The sequence below is a fragment of the Xiphophorus couchianus genome, chromosome 17 (genome assembly GCF_001444195.1).
Source record: "Xiphophorus couchianus chromosome 17, X_couchianus-1.0, whole genome shotgun sequence".
NCBI classification, from domain to species: domain Eukaryota; kingdom Metazoa; phylum Chordata; class Actinopteri; order Cyprinodontiformes; family Poeciliidae; genus Xiphophorus; species Xiphophorus couchianus.
In genome coordinates this window covers 1700315-1724040 of record NC_040244.1, presented here as the reverse complement: position 1 = coordinate 1724040, position 23726 = coordinate 1700315, and the positions used below count along the sequence as shown (strand labels likewise).

Below are 23726 nucleotides of genomic sequence, written 5' to 3'. Positions count from 1 at the left end.
ACGTTTCTACTGTGTGCTGAAAAACGCAACTCACCTCTCGTGCAGCTTTCACAGACTGGCACTGAGTGCAGGAGCCAGCAACATTTAACCAGCCACACAGAGAGGGGGCGCTATTTCCCCATTGCACTGATCCATATAAAGCAAGTGGGATTCTACAACTTAAACCTAAACACTGTTACACTCAGTTAATTCATTTCAAAGTTTAAAAAGTCTAAGCAGCAGAGCATCGAGTCACTTCCAACAAAAAGTAATAAATTTTAGAATCATAAATAACCTAAAAGAGGAAAACATGAATCTGATTTAATGTCAGATAGAAGAAAATGGAAATATACTATTTATAAATTATTTTTATTGTCTTTATTGCTCAAAACTCTGAAAGCCTGATGTTTTACTTTTTACATTTATATTTCCAAACTATTTTAAAAGTCATTAAAGATTAAAAAGTAAAATAATATAAATAATCAGCAATAAACGAAATAATAAGACATAATAAAGTTGATTAAATGGATAAAACCTGAGTTTTCCTCCTGGTCATCTTAACTCTGACTGGAAATAAAAAGTACATCCTCCGGGTCCGGGGTTCACTTTCTTTCATCAGTTTTTCCTTTTTATCTTTGTTTCATTAAAACATGACGCTGGTTTAATGACATGTGGATCAGGTAATCATCCACTAATGTAAATATTAACACGCTGTCCCGGCGCGTAGCGCCCCTGCTGGATGGATGCGGAACATGACGTGATTTTCATGGAGGATTTCCATCCGGATCCGGACCAGATTCTGGTTCTGGACCTGATTATGAGGCTGCAGGTCAGATAAAAACGAACTCTGCGATAAAAGACAAAAGTTCCTGAAAGACTGAAGGACTTCCAACTTTAAATGAACTAAAACTGATTAGTAACCGAGTCCTGATTTTATATATCCGCTCCATTTTTCAGCTCAACTTGAGGAGACTGACGGCGTGTAAAGCTTCATTGGGTTTATTTTTACAAGCCCATTAAATGAAACGCTTTACAGATTTTGCGGTATATTTTATGTTATCTTAGTCAATTTTATACGGTGTCGATTTTGTTCAACTTCATTGATTGAAAAGAGGAACTTAAAGAGGAAGCAGATTTAGTTTCGTAAGTAAATCAAGACGTAAAAACAACAGAGGAAGCAGATCAAATGACTAGGATTCAGTCTTATTTTTAATTATTATATTTAGGAGTTTTGTGTGAGTGTCCAACAAGGTTCAAAGTTAAAATAGAAATTTCTTCTTATTTATAAATCTCACTATTAATGATTTCTGTATCCATGGTTTTAAAATTAGTCAATTTATTATTTTACATTTATCCATTTCCCTATTATTTATCTTACTTAATATTTCTGTTTCATTCAATATTAATATGTCAAGGCTTTTATCTTGCACAACCCAGCCTGTTGTTTACATTCTGTTCTGATGACTGCTTCCTGTAGTAAAACCAAGCTGCACCAATAGTGCCCCCTGCTGGATGGACATTGATTTACTTATTAAACCTTCTTAATTTATATTTTATTCAGATTTACTTATTTATTTAAAGTTCTTTTTCTCCAAGAATTATATCTAAAATTATTTTTACATGACTACTGATTTAGTTTCTTGATTTATTATTTTAATTATTTCAAACTTGTAAAATATAGGAATATCTTAATGTTTTTAAACAAATCATAAATTAACGTTCAGTCCCTGTTTAATTTTTTTTATGCAGGTTTCAAAATAAAATTCCACGGGGGGTTTTATTATGAAAGGCGGTCCGGAAGTCCCGCCCCCTCCCCGGTGTCTGAGCGGCTGTGTCGGGGTGCCTCCTCTCAGTGCTCGGTCTCTGCGGACGGATCAAGATGTCGGACCCCTGCTCCTTCTCCTCCTTCTCCACCTGCCTCACCAAACACCTGAACCTGCAGCTACACGTGGACTTCGACATACACGTGATCAGAGGGAAGGTCCAGCTCACCGTGGAGGCTCTGGAGGACCGCTTCTCCGTTCTGGTAAGCTGTCCGGATCCGGTGCTCCGGTACCGACCCGGTCTTAGCCTCTGAGCTCACATCAGGCAGCTTGGCAGTGAGGCGAATAAAAACAGAGGTAATTTACATGGAGTCTGGTCTGGGGCTGGTTCAGAAACACGGAGCTCAGGAATATCTCCTCAGAGTTCTGCTTGGTTCTGGTTCTGCAGCGGAACAGCCGCAGGTCCAGCTGAAATGGTGAAGTTTCGTCATCCAGCTGAGGTTCTTCTTTAATTCGGCTCATGAAGGTCACACTTACGTCACATATTTAATCATTTTAAGGAGTTAAATCTGAGCGGAGTTTTGTTAGAAGACGGTGAATTTTGTTCTTTGGTTCCGGAGTGAATAATTCCTCGAATGCAACATAAACACACCGCAGGAAGTGTTTAAATGCTTTATTTGTGACTCATCCAAACTTCCAGTTGCTACTGTGCGGAGTCCTGGAGTGTGACGTCATGAGTCAGGTGTTTTCACCTGAACTCTTCATACTTTACTGAAGTGTAATCTGAGTCAGAAGCAGCAGAATGAAGCGTCAGATTTCTGCTCGGATCATCTTATAAATGTGTCTTGTGTTAATGAACTGGAGCTGCAGTGATGTGTGAACTTTACACTGGTCCAACTGGTTTCCAGACAGGTGACTATTATCAGCAGGTGTGGCTTTATCTTGTTTACCCCTTAATGAAATCAGTTCTTCTGCTGCAGACTTTGGACAGCAGGGACCTGAACATCTCGTCGGTGTCGGTCAACCAGCAGTTGGCCTGCTTCACGCTGGGCCCCAAACACAGCTTCAAGGGGACCCCGCTGGTCATCACGCTGCCCTTTGACCTCTCCAGGTGAGCTTACGTCCAGCTCCCCGCCTCCTGTCTGTCCTAACGGTGATCTTTTTGACCTGGCTGTGTGTCTGGACCAATCAGGGGCCAGCAGGTGATCGTGGAGGTGACCTATGAGACGTCTCCATCTGCGTCTGCGCTGCAGTGGCTCACGCCTGAGCAGACAGCGGGGAAGAAACAGCCCTACCTGTTCAGCCAGTGCCAGGTGACGTACCTGTCAGACCGTACCTAAGGCTTAGAAAGACGAGGTTGGGTCCAAACAGCAGAGGTTCTGGTTCCTCTTGGTGGTTTCCATCTGTTGAGACACAGATTTGGGGAAACTGATGTTTCTTCAGTGTTGAGCAACGGCCCGGTTGCTCCACTTCCTCTTGGTTCTGGTTCCGTTTCTAACGAAGCTCCTCGTCTTACCTCTGAAAAACACACAGAACCGGTCTGGAAGGTCCAACAGAACCCGAACATCCACAGAACAAAAAACTGATGAGGATCTGAATCTTTGCCCTGCGCTTTGTCTGACAGGCTCATCACTGCAGGAGCATGGTTCCCTGTCAGGACACGCCATCCATCAAACACACCTACTATGCACAGGTATCACCCACACCCATGCACAACTAACACACACACACACCTGCACAGCTAACACACACACCTGTCCCCAGGTGTCTGTCCCGAAGCAGCTGGTGGCGGTGATGAGTGCGGTGAGGGATGGACAGGAAGTGGATCCTCAGGACGGCGGTCGGATCGTCTACAGGTTCCGACAGCCGGTAAGCCACGCCTCTTTCCTTGATGACATCATCTCACCTGAGTTCAGGTGTTCACAGTCTGGCTAAAGTATTCAGCCCCACAAGCTCTGTGACCTCACTCTACCCCTCTGTGACCTTTGACCTCAGGTGGCCATGCCGTCCTACCTGATAGCCATTGTGGTGGGAGCTCTGGAGAGCAGGTAGCGTTTGATGATGTCATGGCTCCACCTGTACCAGGTGACAGGACCTCTGCTCTCTGATTGGTCTACAGGGAGATCGGTCCCAGGTCCAGAGTCTGGTCTGAGAAGGAGTTTGTGGACAAGGCGGCATCCGAGTTCTCTGAGGTGAGTTGCCATGGTAATCGTAATCCGATCGGAGCGGCCGGGCCCGTTCAGCTGCTCTGCCTCACCTGTTCTGATCTCACCTGTCCGTCAGACGGAGACCATGCTGAAGACGGCCGAGGACCTGGCCGGCCCGTACGTCTGGGGTCAGTACGACGTCCTGGTTCTGCCGCCCTCCTTCCCCTACGGTGGCATGGAGAACCCCTGCCTCACCTTCGCCACGCCCACTGTGCTGGTAAGTCCGAACACGCCCACCACACCTGGCGCCGCGTCATGTGACCGTCCTGTTGACCAGCTGTTTCCTGTCTCTCTCCTCAGGCTGGAGACAAATCCCTGTCTGGAGTGAGTAACACCCGGGTCACACCTGGGTCTCCGTGTGGGCGGGGCTTTAATGGACAGGTTAATCCAGGTGGGATGGTATCTGTGTTCCTCAGGTGATCGCTCATGAGATCTCCCACAGCTGGACCGGAAACCTGGTGACCAACAGAACCTGGGAACACTTCTGGTAACCAATCAGGAGCGAGTTGGGATCCAGTGGGTTTGGGTGTGATACTCAGGTGTGTTCTGCTCCCAGGTTGAACGAGGGTCACACCGTCTACCTGGAGAGGATGATCAACAGGCGTTTGGAGGGGGAGCAGTTCAGGCAGTTTAAAGCCATAGGAGGCTGGAAGGACCTGCAGGACTCGGTGAGAACCCGAACCCATCAGTACGTCTCCTCAGAACCATGCAGGTGTTTCTTCTCACCGCTTGCCTCACCTGTCGCTCAGGTGAACACCTTTGGAGCAAACAACCCTCTGACCAACCTGGTGCCCAGCCTGCAGGAGGTCGATCCTGACGACGCCTTTTCCTGTGTGCCCTACGAGAAAGGCTTCGCTCTGCTGTACCACCTAGAGGAGCTGATGGGGGGGCCAGGTGACCCCTGGACACACACACACACACACACACACACACACACACACACACACACTCACCTGGTTCTGGCCCTTTGCTGATACACCTGTTGTCTTATCTCTCCCTCAGAGGTCTTCATGGGTTTCGTGAAGTCCTACATCCAGCGATTCGCCTACAGCAGTGTCACCACTGATGACTGGAAGAAATACCTGTTCACCTACTTTAAGGACAAGGTGAGGAAACACCTGGGAGGGGCCTCTGGGGTGACGTACCTACTCAGGACATTCTGGCATTACGGACCTACTTGGGCGTTTTTGATTTGACGAACAAACTTCTTGGCTTTTGGGGTGATGAATGTAGTCGAGGACCTACTTGGGGTTCTTAGGGGCGGTTGGGTTGGTCAAACAGCCCCTAAGGACCCCCAACTAGGTCCATCACCCCAAAAGCCAAGGAGTGGGTTGACCTACCCGAGGACCTTTTGGGTTGATTAATGTATTCAGGGGCCTTTGCGGTGAGGAACACACCTGGGGGGCCTTTGTTTTGGTGGGGAACATTTGGGGGGGATGAACCCAGGGTCCCTAGTTCTGGGGTGTGCCTTGTTTTGTTGGCTTCTTGGTTCTGGTGGTTCCTGTTTCTAAAGTGCCAACATGTCGTCCTGCAGGTGGACATCCTGAACAAGGTGGACTGGAACGGCTGGATGTTCACTCCTGGGATGCCGCCGGTCAAACCTCAGTAGGTGAACCTTCCCTGTCCTCCATCTGGTCCCTGAGACCCGTCCTAAACGTTAGTTCTGGTTCTGATCCAGGTATGACACCACGCTGGCAGACGCCTGCATCGCTCTGACTCAGAGGTGGATCAAGGTAAGAACTGCTCCTCAACCAGACCCGTCCCCTAAAGGCTTTGGACCGAGACGTCTGTCCTCTGAGCCTCCGTCTGTCCTCTGAACCTCCGTCTGTCCTCCGAACCTCCGTCTGTCCTCCGAACCTCCGTCTGTCCTCCGAACCTCCGTCTGTCCTCCGAACCTCCGTCTGTCCTCCGTGCCTCCGTGTGTCCTCCGAACCTCCGTCTGTCCTCCGAGCCTCCGTCTGTCCTCCGAGCCTCCGTCTGTCCTCTGAGCCTCCGTCTGTCCTCTGAGCCGCCGTCTGTCCTCTGAGCCTCCGTCTGTCCTCCGAGCCTCCGTCTGTCCTCTGAGCCGCCGTCTGTCCTCTGAGCCTCCGTCTGTCCTCTGAGCCGCCGTCTGTCCTCTGAGCCTCCGTCTGTCCTCTGAGCCGCCGTCTGTCCTCTGTCCTCTCAGGCCAAAGACCAGGACCTGAATGTCTTCAGCCAGTCAGACGTGAAGACACTGTCGTCCCACCAGCTCATAGAGTTCCTTTCTCTGCTGCTGCTGCAGGAGGTAAAGCAGGCCCTCTGTGTCCCCATTGTGACCTCTGTGTCCCCCTCTGACCTTTGACCCCTGCTCTGTCCCTCAGAAGCCCCTCCCTCTGTCTCATGTGAAGAAGATGCAGGACGTCTATGATCTCAACGCCTCCACCAACTCAGAGATCCGCTTCAGGTGACACATTGGCTCAGATCTAAGCTCCGCCCCTTCATGGCGGCGCTGCGTCCTGATTGGCTGCTGTGTGTGCAGGTGGCTGCGGCTGTGTGTCCGCTCTCAGTGGGAGGAGGCGGTTCCTCTGGCTCTGAAGATGGCGACGGAGCAGGGCAGGATGAAGTTCACCCGGCCGCTCTTCAGGTACCGACGACAGGTCCAGGTGAGCTGCAGGTAAACGCTGCCGTGTTTCTCACCTGTCCTCCATCTTTGGACCTGCAGGGAGGTTTTTAACTTTGGGAATTACCGTGAGGAAGCCGTGCGCGTGTTCATGGCTCACCGCGCCGCCATGCACCCGGTGACCTCCGGCCTGGTGGCCAAGGACCTGAAGGTGGACACCAGCAGCACTGGAGACCGCTGAGTCCCGCCCGGTTCCGACCCGGTTCTGAACCTGCAGTATTAAACCACAGAACCAGAAGCTTGTTGGACCAGATCAGGTTTTTATAAAGATCTCTGAGCTCAGCGCCGAGTCGTGTCATTTGTTTTAAACTGCAGGGAGAAATTCAACTTTCTGCATCTCTTTGGTGTGGAGTGCACCTCTTGGTTTAGACCCGGGGTCTCCAACATGCAGCTCCAGGGCCATAAGTGGCTCTCTGGTCCTTCCACAGCGGCCCTTAATAACTTTAAATAAAGATGTAATAACAAATGCAGGTTGTTTTCCCCGCTGTAAAAAATATTAGCAGGTATTTTTGGTCTTTTATTGCAAAACTCTTGAATGAACTTAAAATAAGACAAAACTAAGTTAGAGATAACTTTTCAGCTGTTAATAACTCCTTAACATTAACTTAAAACAATAATCTACCACTTTTACTTATATGGAAAAATGTTTAGTTCTACTGACAGATTATTTCACTTTTGGATCAATGTTAAAAAATTACGTTAAAGCAAGCTCCAAGTTATTTGTAACTTAATTTAGGCTTTTTCTATTAGAAACTAGATAAAAATAATTTTAAGGTTTTGTGTTTTTGCAATAATTTCACTAAATATTCACAGAAGAACGTCTGAAAAATAATCAGGAATATTTCTTAAGGATTTTTTTATAGGGTTGGAAACTATTTTTTCAGTCAGGAAAAGATTTTGGGCCCAAACAAAAACTTGGACTGAAGTTTGTGTTCAGAGCCCAGTGAGTCACGGCGGTGGCAGCGTCATGCTGTGGTGATGGAGGCGTTCTGGGTTTTAATGTCTGAGCAGAGCGAAGATGAACAGGTAAAAGTTACCAGCTCGTGTTTTACCATCAGCTTCCTGTTGGCGTGAAGCAACAAGAAGCGATAAATGAGATTCTGAGTTTGTTCATCAGGAGGAAGTGAGGAAACGTTTCTAGAGTTCACATGAACCACAGAGTTAGTCCTTAGACATTTTCCCATCAACTTTGTTTCATAAAAACATCCAAACTGGATCCAAAGAACATACAACTCAAATATTTTGGATGATTAATGTGAAGCAGCTGGTTCCAGAGGTCACAGAGTTCAGAGGTTAATTGGACACACCTGGGCAGTTCAGGTGACACATGATCACCAAGGAAACAGCCTGGACACGCCTTCAAACACGCAAGGTAAGAAAAACACTGAACTACTTGATGCTCTGAGGTCAGAATCCTCTGGAGCATCAGGAGTTCCCCACGGCTGCGACTGGGCCCGGTTATTTCCAACCAGCTCAGAGTGGAAGATGTCTGAGCCTGTTAGCAGAGTTAGCATCAGCACGGAGACGCCCGTCACCAAGGCAACGCAGAGCAAAATACTTTGGACTTTCTTCCAACTTTATCATTTAAAAAGGTTTAAAAGCACGGCAAATTGAAAATCTGGACCTGAATGTAGCAGAAACTAGTTTGAACTAAAACCTGATTGTAGTCGGCAGGAAGTGAAGAACCCGTCCAGCCGCAGGAAGCAGGCGAAGCGTTTTCAGTCTTTGCATTTTAAATCCGGTTCTAGATGACGGAAACCGACACTCAGTGAAGTTTCTCTTAACACTCGACAGTTTGAGCTGAAAATCAGTTTTTATTAAACACAGGAAGTGACATCAGAGAGAGTTACAAGACCTGCTGAGGAAATAAGGCAGACGGTGATCAGAATAATCCGGTTCTGCAGGAAGCTCAGTTCAGGTCACATGACCATCAGCTGGCTCATCCCATAATACTGTGGGTTACCATGGTGACGCATGAAGAAACTCAGACTATTAATCTGCAGTTTAATCCCAAAATAACTGGAATAATCAGGGATTATTTGTCCTTTTTATCTTATGGATGGTTTTGTAATTTTACATATTTTAAACATCAGTTTTATACTGTAGTTTAAAAATAACATTTTTATTTTTTGTACATATTTGTTACATTTTTACAGTTTAATCTTCAATTATTTTATGTTTCCAATAGCCAGGGATTATTCTGTTAATGTTTAAAAACCATATTCAGATTTATTTAAATAAATCTTTTAAAGTAATTCTTTTTTCACATTTGTTAGGATCTTTATATTTTAATACATTCTTACCTTTTTTCAAAACTTAAAGGCTATCGTTCAATTTTTCAGTGTTTTGATATATTTATAATTCCACGTTTTTTATTTGAATTTTAAAAAAACCTTTGCAATGTTTATAATTCACAATTTAAAATGCAACTCATCAGTAAAATAGGATTAAATCTTTTTTAGAATCAAACCCGGACGTATTCAGCAGATTAACGCAGTTTTTATGATTTCATCATTCTTAGTTAACGCAACTGATTAATTAGTTTTGTATTTTATTTTATAATCATCAGTTAAAAGAACTTAATTTTTCTTTTTTAACAATCCTTCATAATTCCAGTGGAGTAGTTTTTAAGTTATTGTTCAGATTATTTGGATCAAAAATCTTCAGGAATCAGTTTGATTATTGATATTGCAGATCGTCTGAATCAGAACCAGCAGAACCCCCAGGTTCTGGTCCGGTTCCGTCAGGCCCAGCTGAGCGCCCCGGCCAGCAGAACCTCCAGGTTCTGGTCCCGCTGGCGGTCCAGTAGGCGCTGCTCCTCCAGCAGCTCCACTAGGGCGTCGCGCTGCTCCACCACCTCCAGCATCTCCTCCAGGATCCGCCGCTCCTCGTCCAGCTGCTCCTCGCCCTTCAGGTGATCTGAAACATTGGGCCGGTCAGACTGCGGCCCGTCCGGGTCGGAACCCGGTTCTGTTCGGGTCGCCTCACCGTCCACGGCCATCCGCTCCCTCAGCTCCTGCTGCAGGCAGCTCTGTCGGTCCTCCAGCTGCAGCTCCCGAGCGCTGAAAGCAGAACCGCCTTCAGTTCTGACCCGACCCGGTTCCGATCCGAATCTGCTCACATACTCACAAGATCATGAGTTCCGACTCGTATCGGACAAGAGAGTTCTTCTGCTGGACCAGTCGGAACCACTGCTGCATCAGAACCAGGTTGTCCAGTTTGCCCAGTCCTGCAGTGGCAGCAGAACCACCTCAGGCTCCGTCGTCATGGAAACACTACAGGTAACAGACACTCACCTCCCAGGTGAAGCTCCGTGTCTGGACCGTGGCTGGAGTCCTCCCAGTAGTCTGACAAGAACCAGAACCAAGAGTTCAGGATCAGGTTTATTTAGATTCAGGTGAGTTCAGGTAGAAGCTGCTGGTTCTGGTCGGGTTTACTTTGGGTTTTATTTAAATCCAGGTGTGTGTTCAGGTGTGTTCTACCGCCTGGCTCACCTGCTTCTCCTCGCAGAGCTTTCTCCACCATCACTCCTCTCTCCTCCAGCTCTCTCTGCTTCACCTCCACCTGCTGCAGCTGCCGCTGGATCATCTGAAGCAGACGGAACGGGATCACCGTCTGGACCTCACCTGTCCTCACCCAAACTCACCTGTCCTCAGATAAACTCACCTGGGCCTTGTGCAGCCTCTTCAGCTGCTCCTTCTTGGCCTGCCTCCTGGCCGCTCTCTGGACGCCGCGGGTGATTTTGGCGTCCAGATCTCCGTCTTCGTCCCCTTCCTGTTTCTGGAACATGGTCTCCCTCACGCTGAGGCTGGACGGCTCTTTGGGCGGGACCAGGACGCCCAGAACCTCCGTGGGACAGGAAGACTGTCCATCCGAGTCCAGGACGCTGTCCCTCACGCGCTTCTTAATCTGAAACAAATGGCGGCTCACACCTGGACGACAGCATCGCTAACAGGACAGGTGATTCTTACCTTGTCTCCATACGACCGCCTGAAGGCCAGAGCATGAGGGACGTAGACCTGCAGACAGACCGGAAGTGGACGTAAGCAGAACCGGAAGGCGTTAGCCAGCTAGCGGAACCTCTCGGACTAAGGAAGGTTTCAGGTTCGGCTGAGACCGTTTCCAACCAAACCGACGCTCGGTCCTTACCTGCTGGTTCTCCTCTTCAGCCTCCTCTTCCTCCACGGAAACTTTCTGCAGTTCAGACACGAGGTCGAACAACTGCAACTGCAACTGGAAGACCAGAACATCACACTCCAGGTATTAGTCTGATCCACAGTCTGCTCGACATCATTTATATTACTGGAGTCTGTGTTAATCCAGGTATTAGTCTGATCCCTCTGCCAACTGGTGGAGGCGGAGATTTGACTCCGCCCACTTTCTGTTCCTATTATGTTACAAGCTGTTAAAATTGGCTGATTTCTATTGTTTACTTGTTTCTGATTGGCTGATTTTTAATGTGTTCAGTGATCTTATCTCCGATTGGCTGGTTTGTGTCAGGTGATCTCACATTGTTTCCGGGTTTTAGCGAACATCTCTGCAGCAGCGTTGAAGACTCCAGAGTTGACTCCTCTCCTGCGACTTGGGGACACAGGAAGCAGTGTCATTACATCATCACTGTGACATCATTCTTCCTTATTGCATCATCACCTGTATTCCTGCTGTGATTGGCCGGGAGCCTCCTGAACTTCTCTGCAGGTAAAGTCCCGCCCCTCCGTTTCTTCTCCTTTCTGTTTCCGGGTAGAACTGCCTTCAACAGGCCTCTGGCTCCGCCCCCACCGAGCTCCACCTGGTAAGGGGGCGGAGCCTCCCGGAGCTTCTTGAGGTGGAGGAAGAGAGCTCCACCTCCAGGAAGCAGAGGGAGGGTGGGGTGTGGACCGTCTCTTTGGCTCCGCCGCCTGACTCCGCCTGACTCCTCCTCCTCTGGCTCCGCCCCCCGGTCCTCCTGCTGGAGCAGCGGCTTCTTCTGGGGCAGCTCAGGTGTGATGTCATCAAACGAGCCCCGCCCTCCTGCTGTGGGCCGTTTCTGCGCTGCCGTCTCCATGACGATCACAGGTGAGAGGGGAATTTTGGTGATGTCAGAGTCAGGGGTGGAGTCAGATGAGGTGACAAAGGAGGCGGTGGAGGGCGTCGGGTCAGTGGGCGGAGTCAGAGAGGAGGGGGCGGAGCCTCGCTGCACAGGTGGGCCGAGAGGAGGAAACTCTGAGGGGGAGGAGGAAAACCTGGAGTTTTAAATCAGCTACAGTAAAGAAACACAGACTGAAACATCCCAAACTACAGGAAGTAACAGGCTGGAGAATTTCAAAATAAAACAAGTAAATAGACAAACCAGAAATAAAACAATAATAAAAACTAATTACTGTAATAATAACAAGTAAATTATTATTATTAAACAAAAAGGAACATTTGAATGTGAAGGTGGTGGAAATAAAAACTCCAAATTACAGGAAGTAACAGAGACCGGAGGATTTCAAAATAAAAGGGGAAAAATGACATTTAGACATAAAAATAATAATAAAATCTAATCTAATTACAACAACAATAAGTGTATTCATATTGTATTTATAATTATTATTATGTTTATAGCTGTGGTTATAGCTGTGGTTATTATTATTAGTGTTATTGTTATTATTAATAAATAAAAAAGAAGCAAACAAGTAGTTTTTTTATGCATTTTTTTAACGTATTATTACTTTAGCTAAAGTGAGAATAAACCTAAAGAAAAGTTCAGTTTTCTGTTAAAATGTCAGAATGGAACCAGTCAGACATGTCAGAAACTCCATCACTAAAGACTGGAGGGTTCTGGTTCTGGTTCTGGTCGGGTTTCTATCTGCTTCCTCCTCTAACAGGAGCCACAGACCCGAGCGGCGCTCCGTCTCCCAGGGGCTGTACTCCCCCTCTACCAGCAGGGGGCGACACAAGACACACCGATGAAGCGGCACATACCTACACACACACACACACTGGAACTCACCGTCACTGGACTCGGCTCTAGCGCTGCCTTCCTCTTCCTCCTCTTCCTCTCTCAGAGTGTTCGCCTCCTGTGAGGTCACACAGCCTGGACCTTCATCCTCCTCTTCCTCACAGCCTGGACCTTCATCCTCCTCTTCCTCTGAGCTGACAGCAGGAAACACACAAACAATTTACTGAAGATTAATATTTACATTAAATATGAGATTTAATGTAAATAAAAAACTGGACAAATGATCAACATAAGGAAATAAAATAATTTCAAAACCTGAGAGCAGAAAATGTGTTTAATATTATTCACTTTTTACTTTTCATTAAATTTCATTTAGTGGGCCAGAAAATGTTTTCATAAAGTTTCTGTTGAGGAGAAATCTCAGGATCATTCTGAGTTTCATATCAACTTTCAAAACTTTTTATTTATGAAGTTTTCAGATATTCTAAAAATATAAATGTAAATGCCATATTTTTAAAACATTTTTACTGCAATTCAATTGATTAAAAATATAATTAAGTTTGAACAACCTCTGAACTGTTTGATACAAAAAGTGATACAACTTTTCTATATAAATATGTTTTTGGTTCTTAAGATCCTCAGTATTCAAAATATATATTTTTATTCATCTGATTTGGATATGATTAACTGATCAGATATTTAAATTTTTCAAAGCTAAATTCAGAATTTTAAAAAGTCCATTAACAATCAGATTCATATTTACTGTTTTCAAATTGAACTTTTACTGAGTTTCTAACAGAAAAATTCAGTTTTAGCAGCAAAACTACACCGATGTTTGGTTACAGTCAGCAAAGCTTCGAAAATCCTCCCAAAAAACTTAAAATCAGTTTATTTTCAGAGATTTTCTAAAAATGTAAGACATAAACGTTTCTTTCCATATTTTCAGTTAAGGTTTGACTGAAAATCCTAATAGTCTGAATTATATTTTTTAAACTTTTATATCTTTGATCCAGAGTTTTTTCCTGTGAATTTGACTCTTTTTTTTTTTTTTTTTTTTTTTTTTTTTTTGCAGTTTCTCAGTTTAATGCGACTCTAGAAACACATACTTTTGCTCTTGTCGGACTTCCGTACGGCTCCAACCCTCACCTGACATGCACACCTTGGCTCAGGTTGACCCGGTTCTGGACCTCCTCCGGCACCTCCTCCTCCTTCCTGCGGTTCTCCAGCTCGATCCGCTCCGGCGTCGCCGCCATCACAGATGCAGCTGCAGACACAGCAGCGCAGCCGCGCACACACACAGACACACACACACACACACACACACTAAAGCCCACATCGATCCAGAGGTTTAAAGTGGCGGCCTCCGTGTCGACTCGTATGCAGACTGGCGTGGCCAGGTGAGGCGGCCTCACCTGAAGACCGGCGCCGCTCGCTCAGAGAGTCGGAGAGGGACGCGGCTGAGGACGGAGATGGCTGCAAGACAAGACGGCCCATGGTTACCATAGCAACCAGCAGCAGCAACAGGCGCGGGGTTTTTCCTCACCGCCGATGTTCCCGTGGGAGTCGCTCTCTTCCTGGGAGCAGCCGGCTGGCAGTCAGGATGCTGCAGGCAGCGAAACCTTCCTGAGACAGAAGACAAGAAGTTTGTCATCAGCCGTCCATCAGCGCTGGGACGGAGCTGCCCCACCTTTATAGCCGCATGCCTGCTACAAACACAGGTCATGTGACCTCCACGCCCCCATTGGCTGCTGAGCTTCATACACACACAGCAAGAATCCTGTCAGATAAAAACCCCACAGATCTGCAGCACAGAGACTCGAGGTCCTTCACATGACGGCATCATGTGGCTGCTGCCGGGTTGTTGTGACGACAGGGAGCCGCATGGGCTGTGTGGGGCCCCATGGGCGGCAGGGGGCCGCGTGGGGCCCCACGGGCGGCAGGGGGCCAGATGGGCCTCAAAACTGCCACTCATACTTGCAGATAGGTTCAGGACGACCCCAGCTCTGCAGAGGCCAGAGGTCAGGACCCGATAGTTCCTGAACCTCATACTCCACACAGTCCCGGTTTGTTGTTACCTTGGAAACGGGAACCTTCAGTTCACAAAGCTGATGATGAATCAAAACAGAAGTGAGCTCATCTTCAGCCTTTATGGTTGTAGCGTTAGCCTCATTATGTCAGCTAAGCCTGACCTTTGACCTTATAAATACATTTGGATTTGGATTCTGTGGTTTTGTTTCATCACAGAACTATAAGTTTGTGTCCTCAGTGTAGATGAGATAATCTGAGCAGAAGGTTATGAAGACTGAGGAACTCCACATGTGGTGGTCATCTGGATCAGGAGGTTTTCAGCGGGACGCTGTTAAGAACTTTATAAAACTGATCCAATCTATGAATTAATTTGTGTTTTCTGAATATTGAAGCAGCAGCAGAGCTGCCTGGTTTTTAGTCTAAAGTTAAATCTGATGTGTTTTTCTCCATATTCAGCAGAGTATGTTCCAGTTACTGGTTGCTATTTTTAGCTCAGATTATCTGAATGTTGACCAGCAGAGCTGTGGTTTCATGATGTTGCAGGTAAATCGTCTTTTTGCTGCTGCTGGAAACGCAGAGCCAAGACGTGAAGGGGGCGTGGCCAGGAGGGGCGTGGCCAGGATGGGGGCGTGGTCAGAAGGACAGAAACTCTTGCTAACCTTCTTTTAAAAAAAAGACTAGTGACAAATGTAGATACTTTTTCCAAAAGGTCATAGGTCATCTGTGAACTGACCGGTGTCCTGGTCGTAGCTGTAGGAGACCAGCCTGAGGGGGGCGCTGCAGGAATCACAACGGAAGCAGCTGCGATGGAAGAAGAGCCCCTCGGCGCTCAGACGCTCCATCACATAAACCTTCTGCTTGCAGAAGAAACAGACGTCGCTTCCCACAGAGACCTGCAGGGACAGAGACACCTATTGGACCAGAGGACAGGTAAGGACCAGAGGACAGGTAAGGACCGGAGGACAGGGAAGGACCAGAGGACAACAGAGAGACAAAAACCGGAGGACGGAAGGAACCAGAACCCAGACTAAAAAAGAACAAAGTAAAAAACCCTGAAATATCTTCATACTCCACATCAATAACTAGATTTTCTTGGGTCTGAAGCAGAACCAGACCAGAGGCTGCCAGGTTCTGCTGGTTTGTAACAAACTGTAACCGGGTCGGATCTCTGCAGCTCCTCCAGAGTCTCCACTGGAGACTGCTCCTCCAACCACAGAGGGAAACAGTTCAACCTTTAACTCCAGCAGATCTGATGATGCTGATGGTTTTCCTTCCACTCAACTTTCTATGAAGGCACCACTCCTGCCCTCTAGTGGCCATTCCACATAAAGATGAAGAAACCTTCTTACCAAGCCACTCTGCTGCTGACGCTGAAAACGGCTGGTGATCTGCTCAGCCAGTGAGCTCACTCCACCGGTGTACATCTGAAGACACTTTGGACAGAAAGGACGGGGGACATGAAGGGACAGAGACGACATGAGGGGACAGAGAGGACGGGGGACATGAGGGGACAGAGACGACATGAAGGGACAGAGACGACATGAGGGGACAGAAAGGACGGGGGACATCACAGCTAACCGATCTAAAGTCCTCCATCTTCAGCAGCACAATCAGTGTTTCTGTTCTCACAGGACAAACTAAACGAGCCAATCAGGATGGCTCCTCCATTAATTCAAAGAGTTCAATGGCGGCCATCTTTACTGAGGTCAGACTTCTGGTCTGGACTCTCCTGCTGCTGATTTTTGAATTTCTGCTGCCAGTTTTGCTGGAAGCTGCTGCAGATGAAGTGAAACTCTGATTGTGGAAACATTCTGGGAATTTCTGGGTCCTGCTGCACAAAGTGCCCAGTCAGCAACCCGTCCAGCTGTCAGGGCGGTTCGGCAGGCTCCCGGGCCCATCAAAAGGAACTATTCATGGGGTTTGGCTGTTGTGGGTCACATGCGGCGCTAAGGACGGTTTCAGCCACAGGACACAACGAGACAGAAGACAGAGGAGGCCCGGTGGGTCGGACCGGGTCATGTCACATCACGTCCAGCACCGGTACCTGCTGGTCCCGGCTGGCGGCCCACTGAGACTTGATCCTCTCCCTGAAGCGGAAACTCATCTGCTCCTGCTGGAGGGTCCGCTTCTTCTGGCAGAGACAGGGCAGCGCAGAACCGTGAGTCCGGCCCGAACCGGGTGGGTTCTGCTGGTAACTAGTATTCACTCCCCTCCCGGAATAATTCACCCTTTTCACTTTAAAAATTAATCCTGACATGAGCTTGTCTAAAAGAATCAGACATTCCCATCGCAATGTCAGGATTTGTGCTTAAAATCTACTGGGTTTTACCGGTCTCCATGACGACGACTGAATAGGAGGCGTGGCCTGCGGGGGGTCTGCAGACTCTGAGGAAGGGAGGCTGGATGGCGCCCCCTGCTGGTTATCAGGTGGAATTACATTATTGAGAACAAGACGTTAGTTTGACATGTGGGACAGGTGACATCATGGAGGGAAGCTCCAGTCTGTTTCCTGTAAACATCATGAGTTGCACCGCGGACCCAGAGCCTGACTCCGCCCACCTGCTGACGTAGAGCGGAAGCAGAAGAAGACGAAGAGTTCACGCAGGTCGCAGAGCCCTCATCCAGCTTTGCCTGCAGCTGATTGGCCATCAGACGAACTCTAGAGCGGCTGGTCCCGCCCACAAAGTTCTCATCAAAGTCGCCATTAAGGTCATGTGACTGGAAGACAGAAAACAGGAAGAGATGAAGATCTGAGACTTTAGATGGAAAAATTCTAAATGTTTTAGTCCATCCATCCATCCATCCATCCATCCATCCATCCAAAGGTAGCTGACCTCCTGCAGCTCTCCGCTCTCTGGACTCGTCCTTCTCCTTTTGCCCAGAGCGTCTCCATGCTCCTGCAGAGGTAACAGGTCAATACCAAAATCTGAGACAGAACGCATCAGACATGATGAGGACGAGCCACTGGTACCTTTGGGTTTCTCTTCCTGGACGGACTGGTTCCCAGTCTGCTGAGGAGGGAGACTGGAGTGAAGAGAGCTGCTCTCAGATCAGCATTCTGACTCAGAGAGCCTGAAACAAACACCAACACCAGCTGTTTCACTGATGCAGAGTTTACTGGACTCATCTGACCTCACATCAGTTAGGATTAAAACTGTAAAAACTGTTGCAATGTTCGGTCTCACCAGCAGGGTGCAGTGACTCTTTGTGCAGCTGGTAGAACTGACTCAGGTACATCACCATAGAAAGAGAGTCTGGTTCTCCAACAGACGACATTTCTTCCACCGTCATCAGAGGTGAAATCCCAAACTCTTGCTCAGCCACATCAAATGCGAGGCGGATGTTTTCCTCCACTGACGACTCGTCCAGAGAGTCGTAGTCTCTGAGGTTGGACAATGTTTCAGGTCAGAACACAAGCAGTCTCCTGTGTTTTAATCACAAGCCTTAAAACATGACTGTCTAGTGTGTTACATCAAATCTGGTTGGCATCGGTGGATAAGAGCACAAAGGGCAAGGCCACTCTTCCAGGAAGTAGTCAGGTCACAAATAGCGACACCTCTGTAACCATGAGTCTGCTGCTGACACCAAGTCAGCAGCTGATTGGACTGAGAGAAGGACTCTGAGAAGGAAATGAGACGGGAGACCAAACAGATTAAAGACGTAACACTTTCAGAAAGCAAATAAGGTTTGGGAATCTAAGGTTGATCCTCATCTATGGCCAACCAGCACTGCACCTCTGCATTGAGGATCCTTATAGAGCAGTTGAGTCCTCGGGTAAATGGTGCCATGCAGTTTTTTCTGGCTGTAAACGGCTCTAACCGTTGGGTAAAGGTCTGGACTCTTGGTGCTTACTGTTGTTCCTGAGTCCAGGCGAGGCCCTGATCTACCTGATCTGACTGAACTTGATTATGGAGTCATTGTAGAATGATTGTAACTGATGTTTCATCAAGAACCAGTTTACCTCTAAAGACCCAACCAGAGCCAAAACAAACCAGGTGACCCAGTGATTGAGGCAGTGGGACCAAAGAGAAGCCAGGTGAGCAGATCTCAGGTAAACCTGTGCCAGTGAGCCAATGGATGAACATTCAGGTAACAAAGGTTATGAAAGTTAAGTCACCTTGTCTTGAAATTCTGGGGGAAGGCAGCCGGATAATATCACTCTCACTTGTGTTTAGTCCGGCCTCTCTACCTGTGTCTACCAGGTGTCTCACCTGGCAACCAAAAGAATATCAACATGAAAGGTAAAATGTTTTCAGTGCCTTTATTTTAAAGACAACAACATGAAATAACGTCTCAGTCTGTTGCGTGTTCACCTGAGCAGGTGTGACGGTCAGAGGGCTGATGTTCACGTATCTTGTCACTGGATCTACGGTGAACAGACTGATGCTCTTCTGCATGTTCTCTGGAGTCATCTGAGGCAGCAGATGGTACAGACTCTCCCTAGGTAAACAAGATCATGTCAAATCATAAGGCAAATCAGAAATTGTGTCCAGGTGAGCTCTTACCTCTCAGCCAGGACATCTAGTGGTGCTCTACCCTGAGCCCAACTTCTGATCATCCAGGCTGAATCCAGAGCTGCTAGGAACCCCCGTGCCACACCTGTCCCCATCGGCCAAAAGGGCTGTAGACAGACAGAGATCTGTTCTAACCATGACCGACTGGTTGCATGTCTTTGTCCAGAAGACACCTGTCTCACCTCCAGCAGACTGTCTCCAACCAATGTGACCAGCAGCTGGTGTCCGTGGCGCTGGCGAATCAAGGCAGCGTTTTCTGATGCGTACATGCAGGTAAAGTCGAACATGGCGACGTCCGGCTGACCGTAGTGGTTCATGGCGAAGTCCAGGATTGGCAGCTGGTGATTGGTGGAGAAGTCTGCGGCCTCACGGGCGTATGCCTGCAAAGCATCCTGGTCCACATTCCCTCGAGAGAGGAGCTGCTCTGTGTCTGGAAAGTCCTGAAGGAGGACAGTCTTATGATACCTTCAACCCAAAGTTCTGTTGATCTTTGATTCCAGGTGTGATGATTTGCTTTGTGACCACAGACCTAGCTTACTGCCAGTGGAGTGGCTACAGGTGAGTGATTTTACCTGTTCTGTGTGAGATTATCAGTAACATGTGTCATAGTGAGCTATTGCCTGCAGTCCAGGTATGTCATTATTACTTGTAATAATGTGTCCAGGTATGTTTCACTAAAGTTACTCAGGTGTGATCATTTTTTCTTGTAAGTATCTTAAAGGTAACTCTCACCAGTGACTCGATTGACTTCAGGTGTTTTACTTACCTGTAGAATGACTCCTTTGTCCAAGAGACTCTGTTTCTTTGCTGTCATAACAAAGTAGTGTGTGTCGTCCTTGTAGTAGACAATGTTCTCCAGGTCAATACCTGAAATCAGGTGTTTATGTTAGACTCAGTTCCAGACCAGGTGTCTCAGTCAGACCTGCAGGTTCAGACGAACCAGTTTCTTGCCGCAGCTCCTGAAAGAACCTCTGGTTGAAGATGAAAGCCACTCCGCTGATCTCTTCCACTTTGGCCTCGGCTGAGGTGTTTTTGTTTTTGAAGTTGGCTGTGATGGCGATGGCCAGTTTCCCCCTGAACTCCTTACGCCTGAAACCTGATCACCAGAAAATCTGTCTCATCCGGGTCTTGTACCAATCATAAACAGTAGAAGGACAGATGTAAATATTTGCAAACCTGGCAACGTGTTCCTGCGTCCATCTGCTCCAATGATGACATCAAACTCCATCTGACTGACTGGGTGGGACTTTGGACTCACCTCCATCCTCCAGCCCTCCTCTGGACATGAGGACAGATAGACCAGTTTGATTTATAAAGATGTAACTTGAATTTCAAGCCTTTCAGTCTAAACGTTTCAGCTTTTAGTTGATTTAAAAGCTTAAACTAACACAAGAGTCTGACACTGTTTTCTTGGCTACAAAGCTTTAGATACTTCAGTGTCCTTCATGAAAACTGGTTGGTTGTACTTTCTGCCTACTCCCTCTTCCTTCAACCTCCCTGGCCTCACTGTTTCTGTGCTGGTCCTCTGGTGGCTCCAACAGCTGCTTGAACTCAACATTGACATGAACTTCGGCCCCCAGGAGCAAGGCCACCTTCAGCAGAACAAGCTGCAGCTGGCGAATACCTGCACACAGGAGAGAGGTGGTTTTGACACTATAGTCATCATCAGACAGAACCAGCTGGTCAAAGACTCACTGATGTGGTCGATGGAGCCTGCACAAAACTTTCCGTAGAACTTTTTGGCCCCAAGACTCCTCAGGTCGTAGATGGTGAAGGGCCAAAGGTGGAGCACGTTGTTTCTGGAGAACGAGTCCCTTTTCTCCAGGACTACCACTCGGGCTCCCATGAAGCAGAGCTCCACCGCTGTCCTGAGACCACAAGGCCCCGCCCCGATGATCACACACTGATCAATCAGAGAGGAGACAAGCTGACCAATCAGAAACAGTTTGTCTAAATGCATCGTTAGAGAAAACGGTAAAGCCTCACAGTCATGTTTCTGCAGACCCGGCCCCTCTGGTACTCCTGCTGTGCCGCCCTCCGGTCCAGTTTGGCCCACAGAGCATTGGCCTTCCAGTAGTTGAGCCGCCGTTTGATTGGTTGGTAGAGAGGCTTTTCAGTGGTGCTGTGATCCAGCTGCAGATGTTCGCACAGCTGGCTGAAGCAGCGCAGCGCTGCCCTGCAGGTCGATGCTGACACAAATTCATCAAACAACTCCTGAGCTTGGCATTCTGGGTAAGACTCATCTCCCATGGTGATCCCTCAAGGCTGCAGGGCATCATGGGAAGGGTGTCACCTGTTGGTGGGTCCCAGCTCCTCTTCTGACATCAGCTGAAAGGTAAAGAAGGAAAAGTTCAGACTTCTAACCTTCAGACAAAGGCTTTTAGGTTTTTCACTGTGACTCCGAATGAGTGTGGAGTAGATTTTGACAAGTCCAATGAAACTTTAGAACACGCTCCAATAATCCTTTTACGCTGGATTAAAACTCTGCTGTAATATAATCTGCCAAAGCAGATAATCCTATGTAGGGATTTTGAGATGTCTGCAAGATTTTTGTGGGATCTTGGTAGGATTCTTGTGAGGTGTTTGTAGGGTCTTATTTGGGTCTTTGCTGAGTTTTGGTAAAGTCTTTGAAGAGTCTTTGTAAGATTTCAGGGTCTTTGTGAAGTTTTGAGACTTGGACAGACGAAACTCCTGCAGCCAAACAGGGATCCTAAAAAGGTCTGAGGAAAAGTCAAAGGCTGTAAATACTCGTAAAAGGCATAAAATTAGTTTTCATTCTACAAGTGATTCCTCTGTAAGTTCAGTTGTAGTATAACAGTCCCAGAGGAATGGAGCCAGATCTGATCCAAGGTTTATGGAGGAGAAGTTCTGTCCAGCTGTGTGAAGTAGCTTCAGCATTGGAGTAATCACCTGAAAAAAGGCAAGTTGCTGAGGTTTTGGTCCAGACAGTGTCCAGAACCTCCTCTGGTGGATTTCTAACCTCCAAACTGAGAGGAATAACATCCAAACATTCAGGAATCTGGAGATTTTCAGCAGCATAAAGCAGATAAAGCTTCCCTCTCAGCTGTGATGGTCACATGATAGAAACAAAGACGCTCTCACACGCAGCCGACCCGTCCGTTCCAGACACCAGCTCACAGCCGGCCCGCTGTCTCCTGGTCATCAGAACCAGAGGTCGGCTCTGACCCGGGTCAGCCAGGTCTAGACAGCAGGAGCTAACCTTCAGCTTATTTTGCCTCCGCTGACCTGCTGGAGCTGCAGAGTGAAAACTGACATGGAGAATCTCTGCAGGTCATCAGCAGAACCAGCTTCACAGAAAACATGACAAGACCCACATGGTTCTACTGGATCAACTCATCTTTACCTGAATAAGACTCATCAGTGAATGTCAGAACCTTAACTTCATCATGGCTCTGAGAAGATTCGACTTTCTAACATTTGGATCAAGAAGTTCTGAAAAGATCTGAGCGTCAACATTCAGCTTGAAGTCTGAAAATGGGTGAAACGTACTCACATGTCAGCGTCTCCAACCGCCTGCAGCTCGTCTGACTGCTGCTGCTTGCTGTTAATCCACCCTAATCACACACACACCCTGTCACACACACACTCTCTGTCACACACACATTACGCCTTTCTATCTGGAAGGACTTTGTCTTGGTTTCTATTCATTTCTAAAGCTTAACCCAGACATTACTCGACCATAACAAACTCAACTTTGGGCCCCATAAGGAGCACAGGGGCCTCATAACGTAGTAGAAACGCACAAACACACACATCAGTTCTCACAGGACAAACAACCACAATGTCAAAGGTCATGGGGCGTGGTCAGACATTAGTCCCGCCCACCAGTGTCAAACAGAGATCTAATTCTGATCTGAGTTAACGAGCTTAACGAGAACCAAGCAGCAATCCCATCTTATCCTGATCTGAGTTGTAGTAAGGAGTCACAACACCAAAACGCCACCATCAGGATGAACTCAAATACCATCAGAATAAAGTCGGAATGACACAAGAATAAAGTCATAATATTACCAGAGTAAAGTCATATTGTTATTCTGGTAATATGACAATAAAGATGAAATAATATGAGAATATCCATAACGATGCGAGAGTAAAGTAAAGTCACAATAAAATAAAAATAAAGTCGGAACTTCCTCATCACGAAGTCGAAATGATACAAGAATAAAGTCGCAATATTACGAGAATGAAGTTGTAATATTACCAGAAAATATTAATATGAATATAAAGTAATATTCAGAAGTCATTGAAGTTGTTTGTTCAATAATCTTTTCATCATTGCATCTTTTATTAAAGTTAATGACATTCATGCTAATATTTAATTTATTTTAATAACTAATATAAATTATCTATCTAACTCTTTTCTTTTTTTTGTTTCCACTTTTCCCCTCAGAATTAAATCTGCCTGGTTCTCCGGTCCACGGCCCGGTCCACTCAGTTGGTTCTGGGCGGCTGGTTGTCCTGTAATCTTCCTCTGACTCCATCCAGCTCCCACCTGAACGGTTCCAGCCCCAAACCCGCATGGCGCCACCCGGACTCCCTGTCCACCACAGCCGGGTCCGGGGTACGAGGAGGCGGAACCGCGACCCAACTTTGAACCAAAGATCCTCCTCAGCCTGTCGGGGGAAATGACTAAGAGTTTTTTTACCGCGC

The 23726-nt window shown here is 47.3% G+C and overlaps 2 protein-coding genes across 10 annotated transcripts; one reads left to right on the top strand and one right to left on the bottom strand.

Moving 5' to 3' along the window:
* The first annotated feature begins 1791 nt into the window (after positions 1-1791).
* On the top strand, positions 1792-6872 carry lta4h (leukotriene A4 hydrolase). The gene is made up of 19 exons (XM_028043269.1): positions 1792-2005; positions 2723-2853; positions 2935-3055; positions 3367-3435; positions 3507-3611; positions 3738-3790; positions 3862-3934; positions 4026-4166; positions 4250-4273; positions 4366-4436; positions 4506-4617; positions 4699-4843; positions 4952-5055; positions 5484-5554; positions 5628-5682; positions 6117-6215; positions 6292-6374; positions 6450-6554; positions 6633-6872. Exons 1-19 carry the CDS (start codon positions 1859-1861, stop codon positions 6769-6771), a joined length of 1848 nt encoding a protein of 615 aa, XP_027899070.1. The 5' UTR covers positions 1792-1858; the 3' UTR covers positions 6772-6872.
* A 1487-nt stretch (positions 6873-8359) lies between these two features.
* On the bottom strand, positions 8360-22994 carry LOC114160608 (protein-methionine sulfoxide oxidase mical3b-like). 9 transcript variants are annotated; one of them, XM_028043252.1, is made up of 35 exons: positions 22566-22994; positions 21042-21383; positions 20751-20958; positions 20563-20679; positions 20232-20333; positions 19996-20151; positions 19822-19922; positions 19238-19495; positions 19047-19162; positions 18855-18981; positions 18659-18752; positions 18013-18160; positions 17727-17923; positions 17513-17613; positions 17376-17438; positions 17101-17259; positions 16871-16957; positions 16586-16672; positions 15891-15974; positions 15275-15434; positions 14057-14136; positions 13926-13986; positions 13660-13777; positions 12565-12707; positions 12421-12489; positions 11241-11792; positions 11101-11171; positions 10740-10823; positions 10562-10609; positions 10257-10499; positions 10085-10178; positions 9887-9937; positions 9720-9819; positions 9579-9652; positions 8360-9509 (listed from the first exon to the last, which is right to left on the bottom strand). In XM_028043252.1, exons 2-35 carry the CDS (start codon positions 21303-21305, stop codon positions 9334-9336), a joined length of 4593 nt encoding a protein of 1530 aa, XP_027899053.1. In that variant the 5' UTR covers positions 21306-21383; positions 22566-22994; the 3' UTR covers positions 8360-9333. The 9 variants fall into 9 exon arrangements, 5 of the variants coding, with proteins under 5 accessions (XP_027899053.1, XP_027899052.1, XP_027899051.1 ...); XM_028043251.1 differs by having other exon boundaries at positions 22570-22993; XM_028043250.1 differs by lacking the exon at positions 22566-22994 and adding an exon at positions 21966-22286.
* Between the last annotated feature and the right edge of the window lie 732 nt (positions 22995-23726).

Excerpts from the sequence above, each read along its gene's own strand:
- lta4h (XM_028043269.1), top strand. The coding sequence starts at position 1,859 with ATGTCGGACCCCTGCTCCTTCTCCTCCTTCTCCACCTGCCTCACCAAA. Across the intron at positions 4,437-4,505 it reads AGAACCTGGGAACACTTCTG|GTTGAACGAGGGTCACACCG; the intron begins GTAACCAATCAG and ends TTCTGCTCCCAG. Across the intron at positions 5,683-6,116 it reads TGACTCAGAGGTGGATCAAG|GCCAAAGACCAGGACCTGAA; the intron begins GTAAGAACTGCT and ends CTGTCCTCTCAG.
- LOC114160608 (XM_028043252.1), bottom strand. The coding sequence starts at position 21,305 with ATGGGAGATGAGTCTTACCCAGAATGCCAAGCTCAGGAGTTGTTTGAT. Across the intron at positions 15,435-15,890 it reads GTCAGCAGCAGAGTGGCTTG|GTCTCTGTGGGAAGCGACGT; the intron begins GTAAGAAGGTTT and ends CTGTCCCTGCAG. Across the intron at positions 10,179-10,256 it reads AGAGGCTGCACAAGGCCCAG|ATGATCCAGCGGCAGCTGCA; the intron begins GTGAGTTTATCT and ends CGTCTGCTTCAG.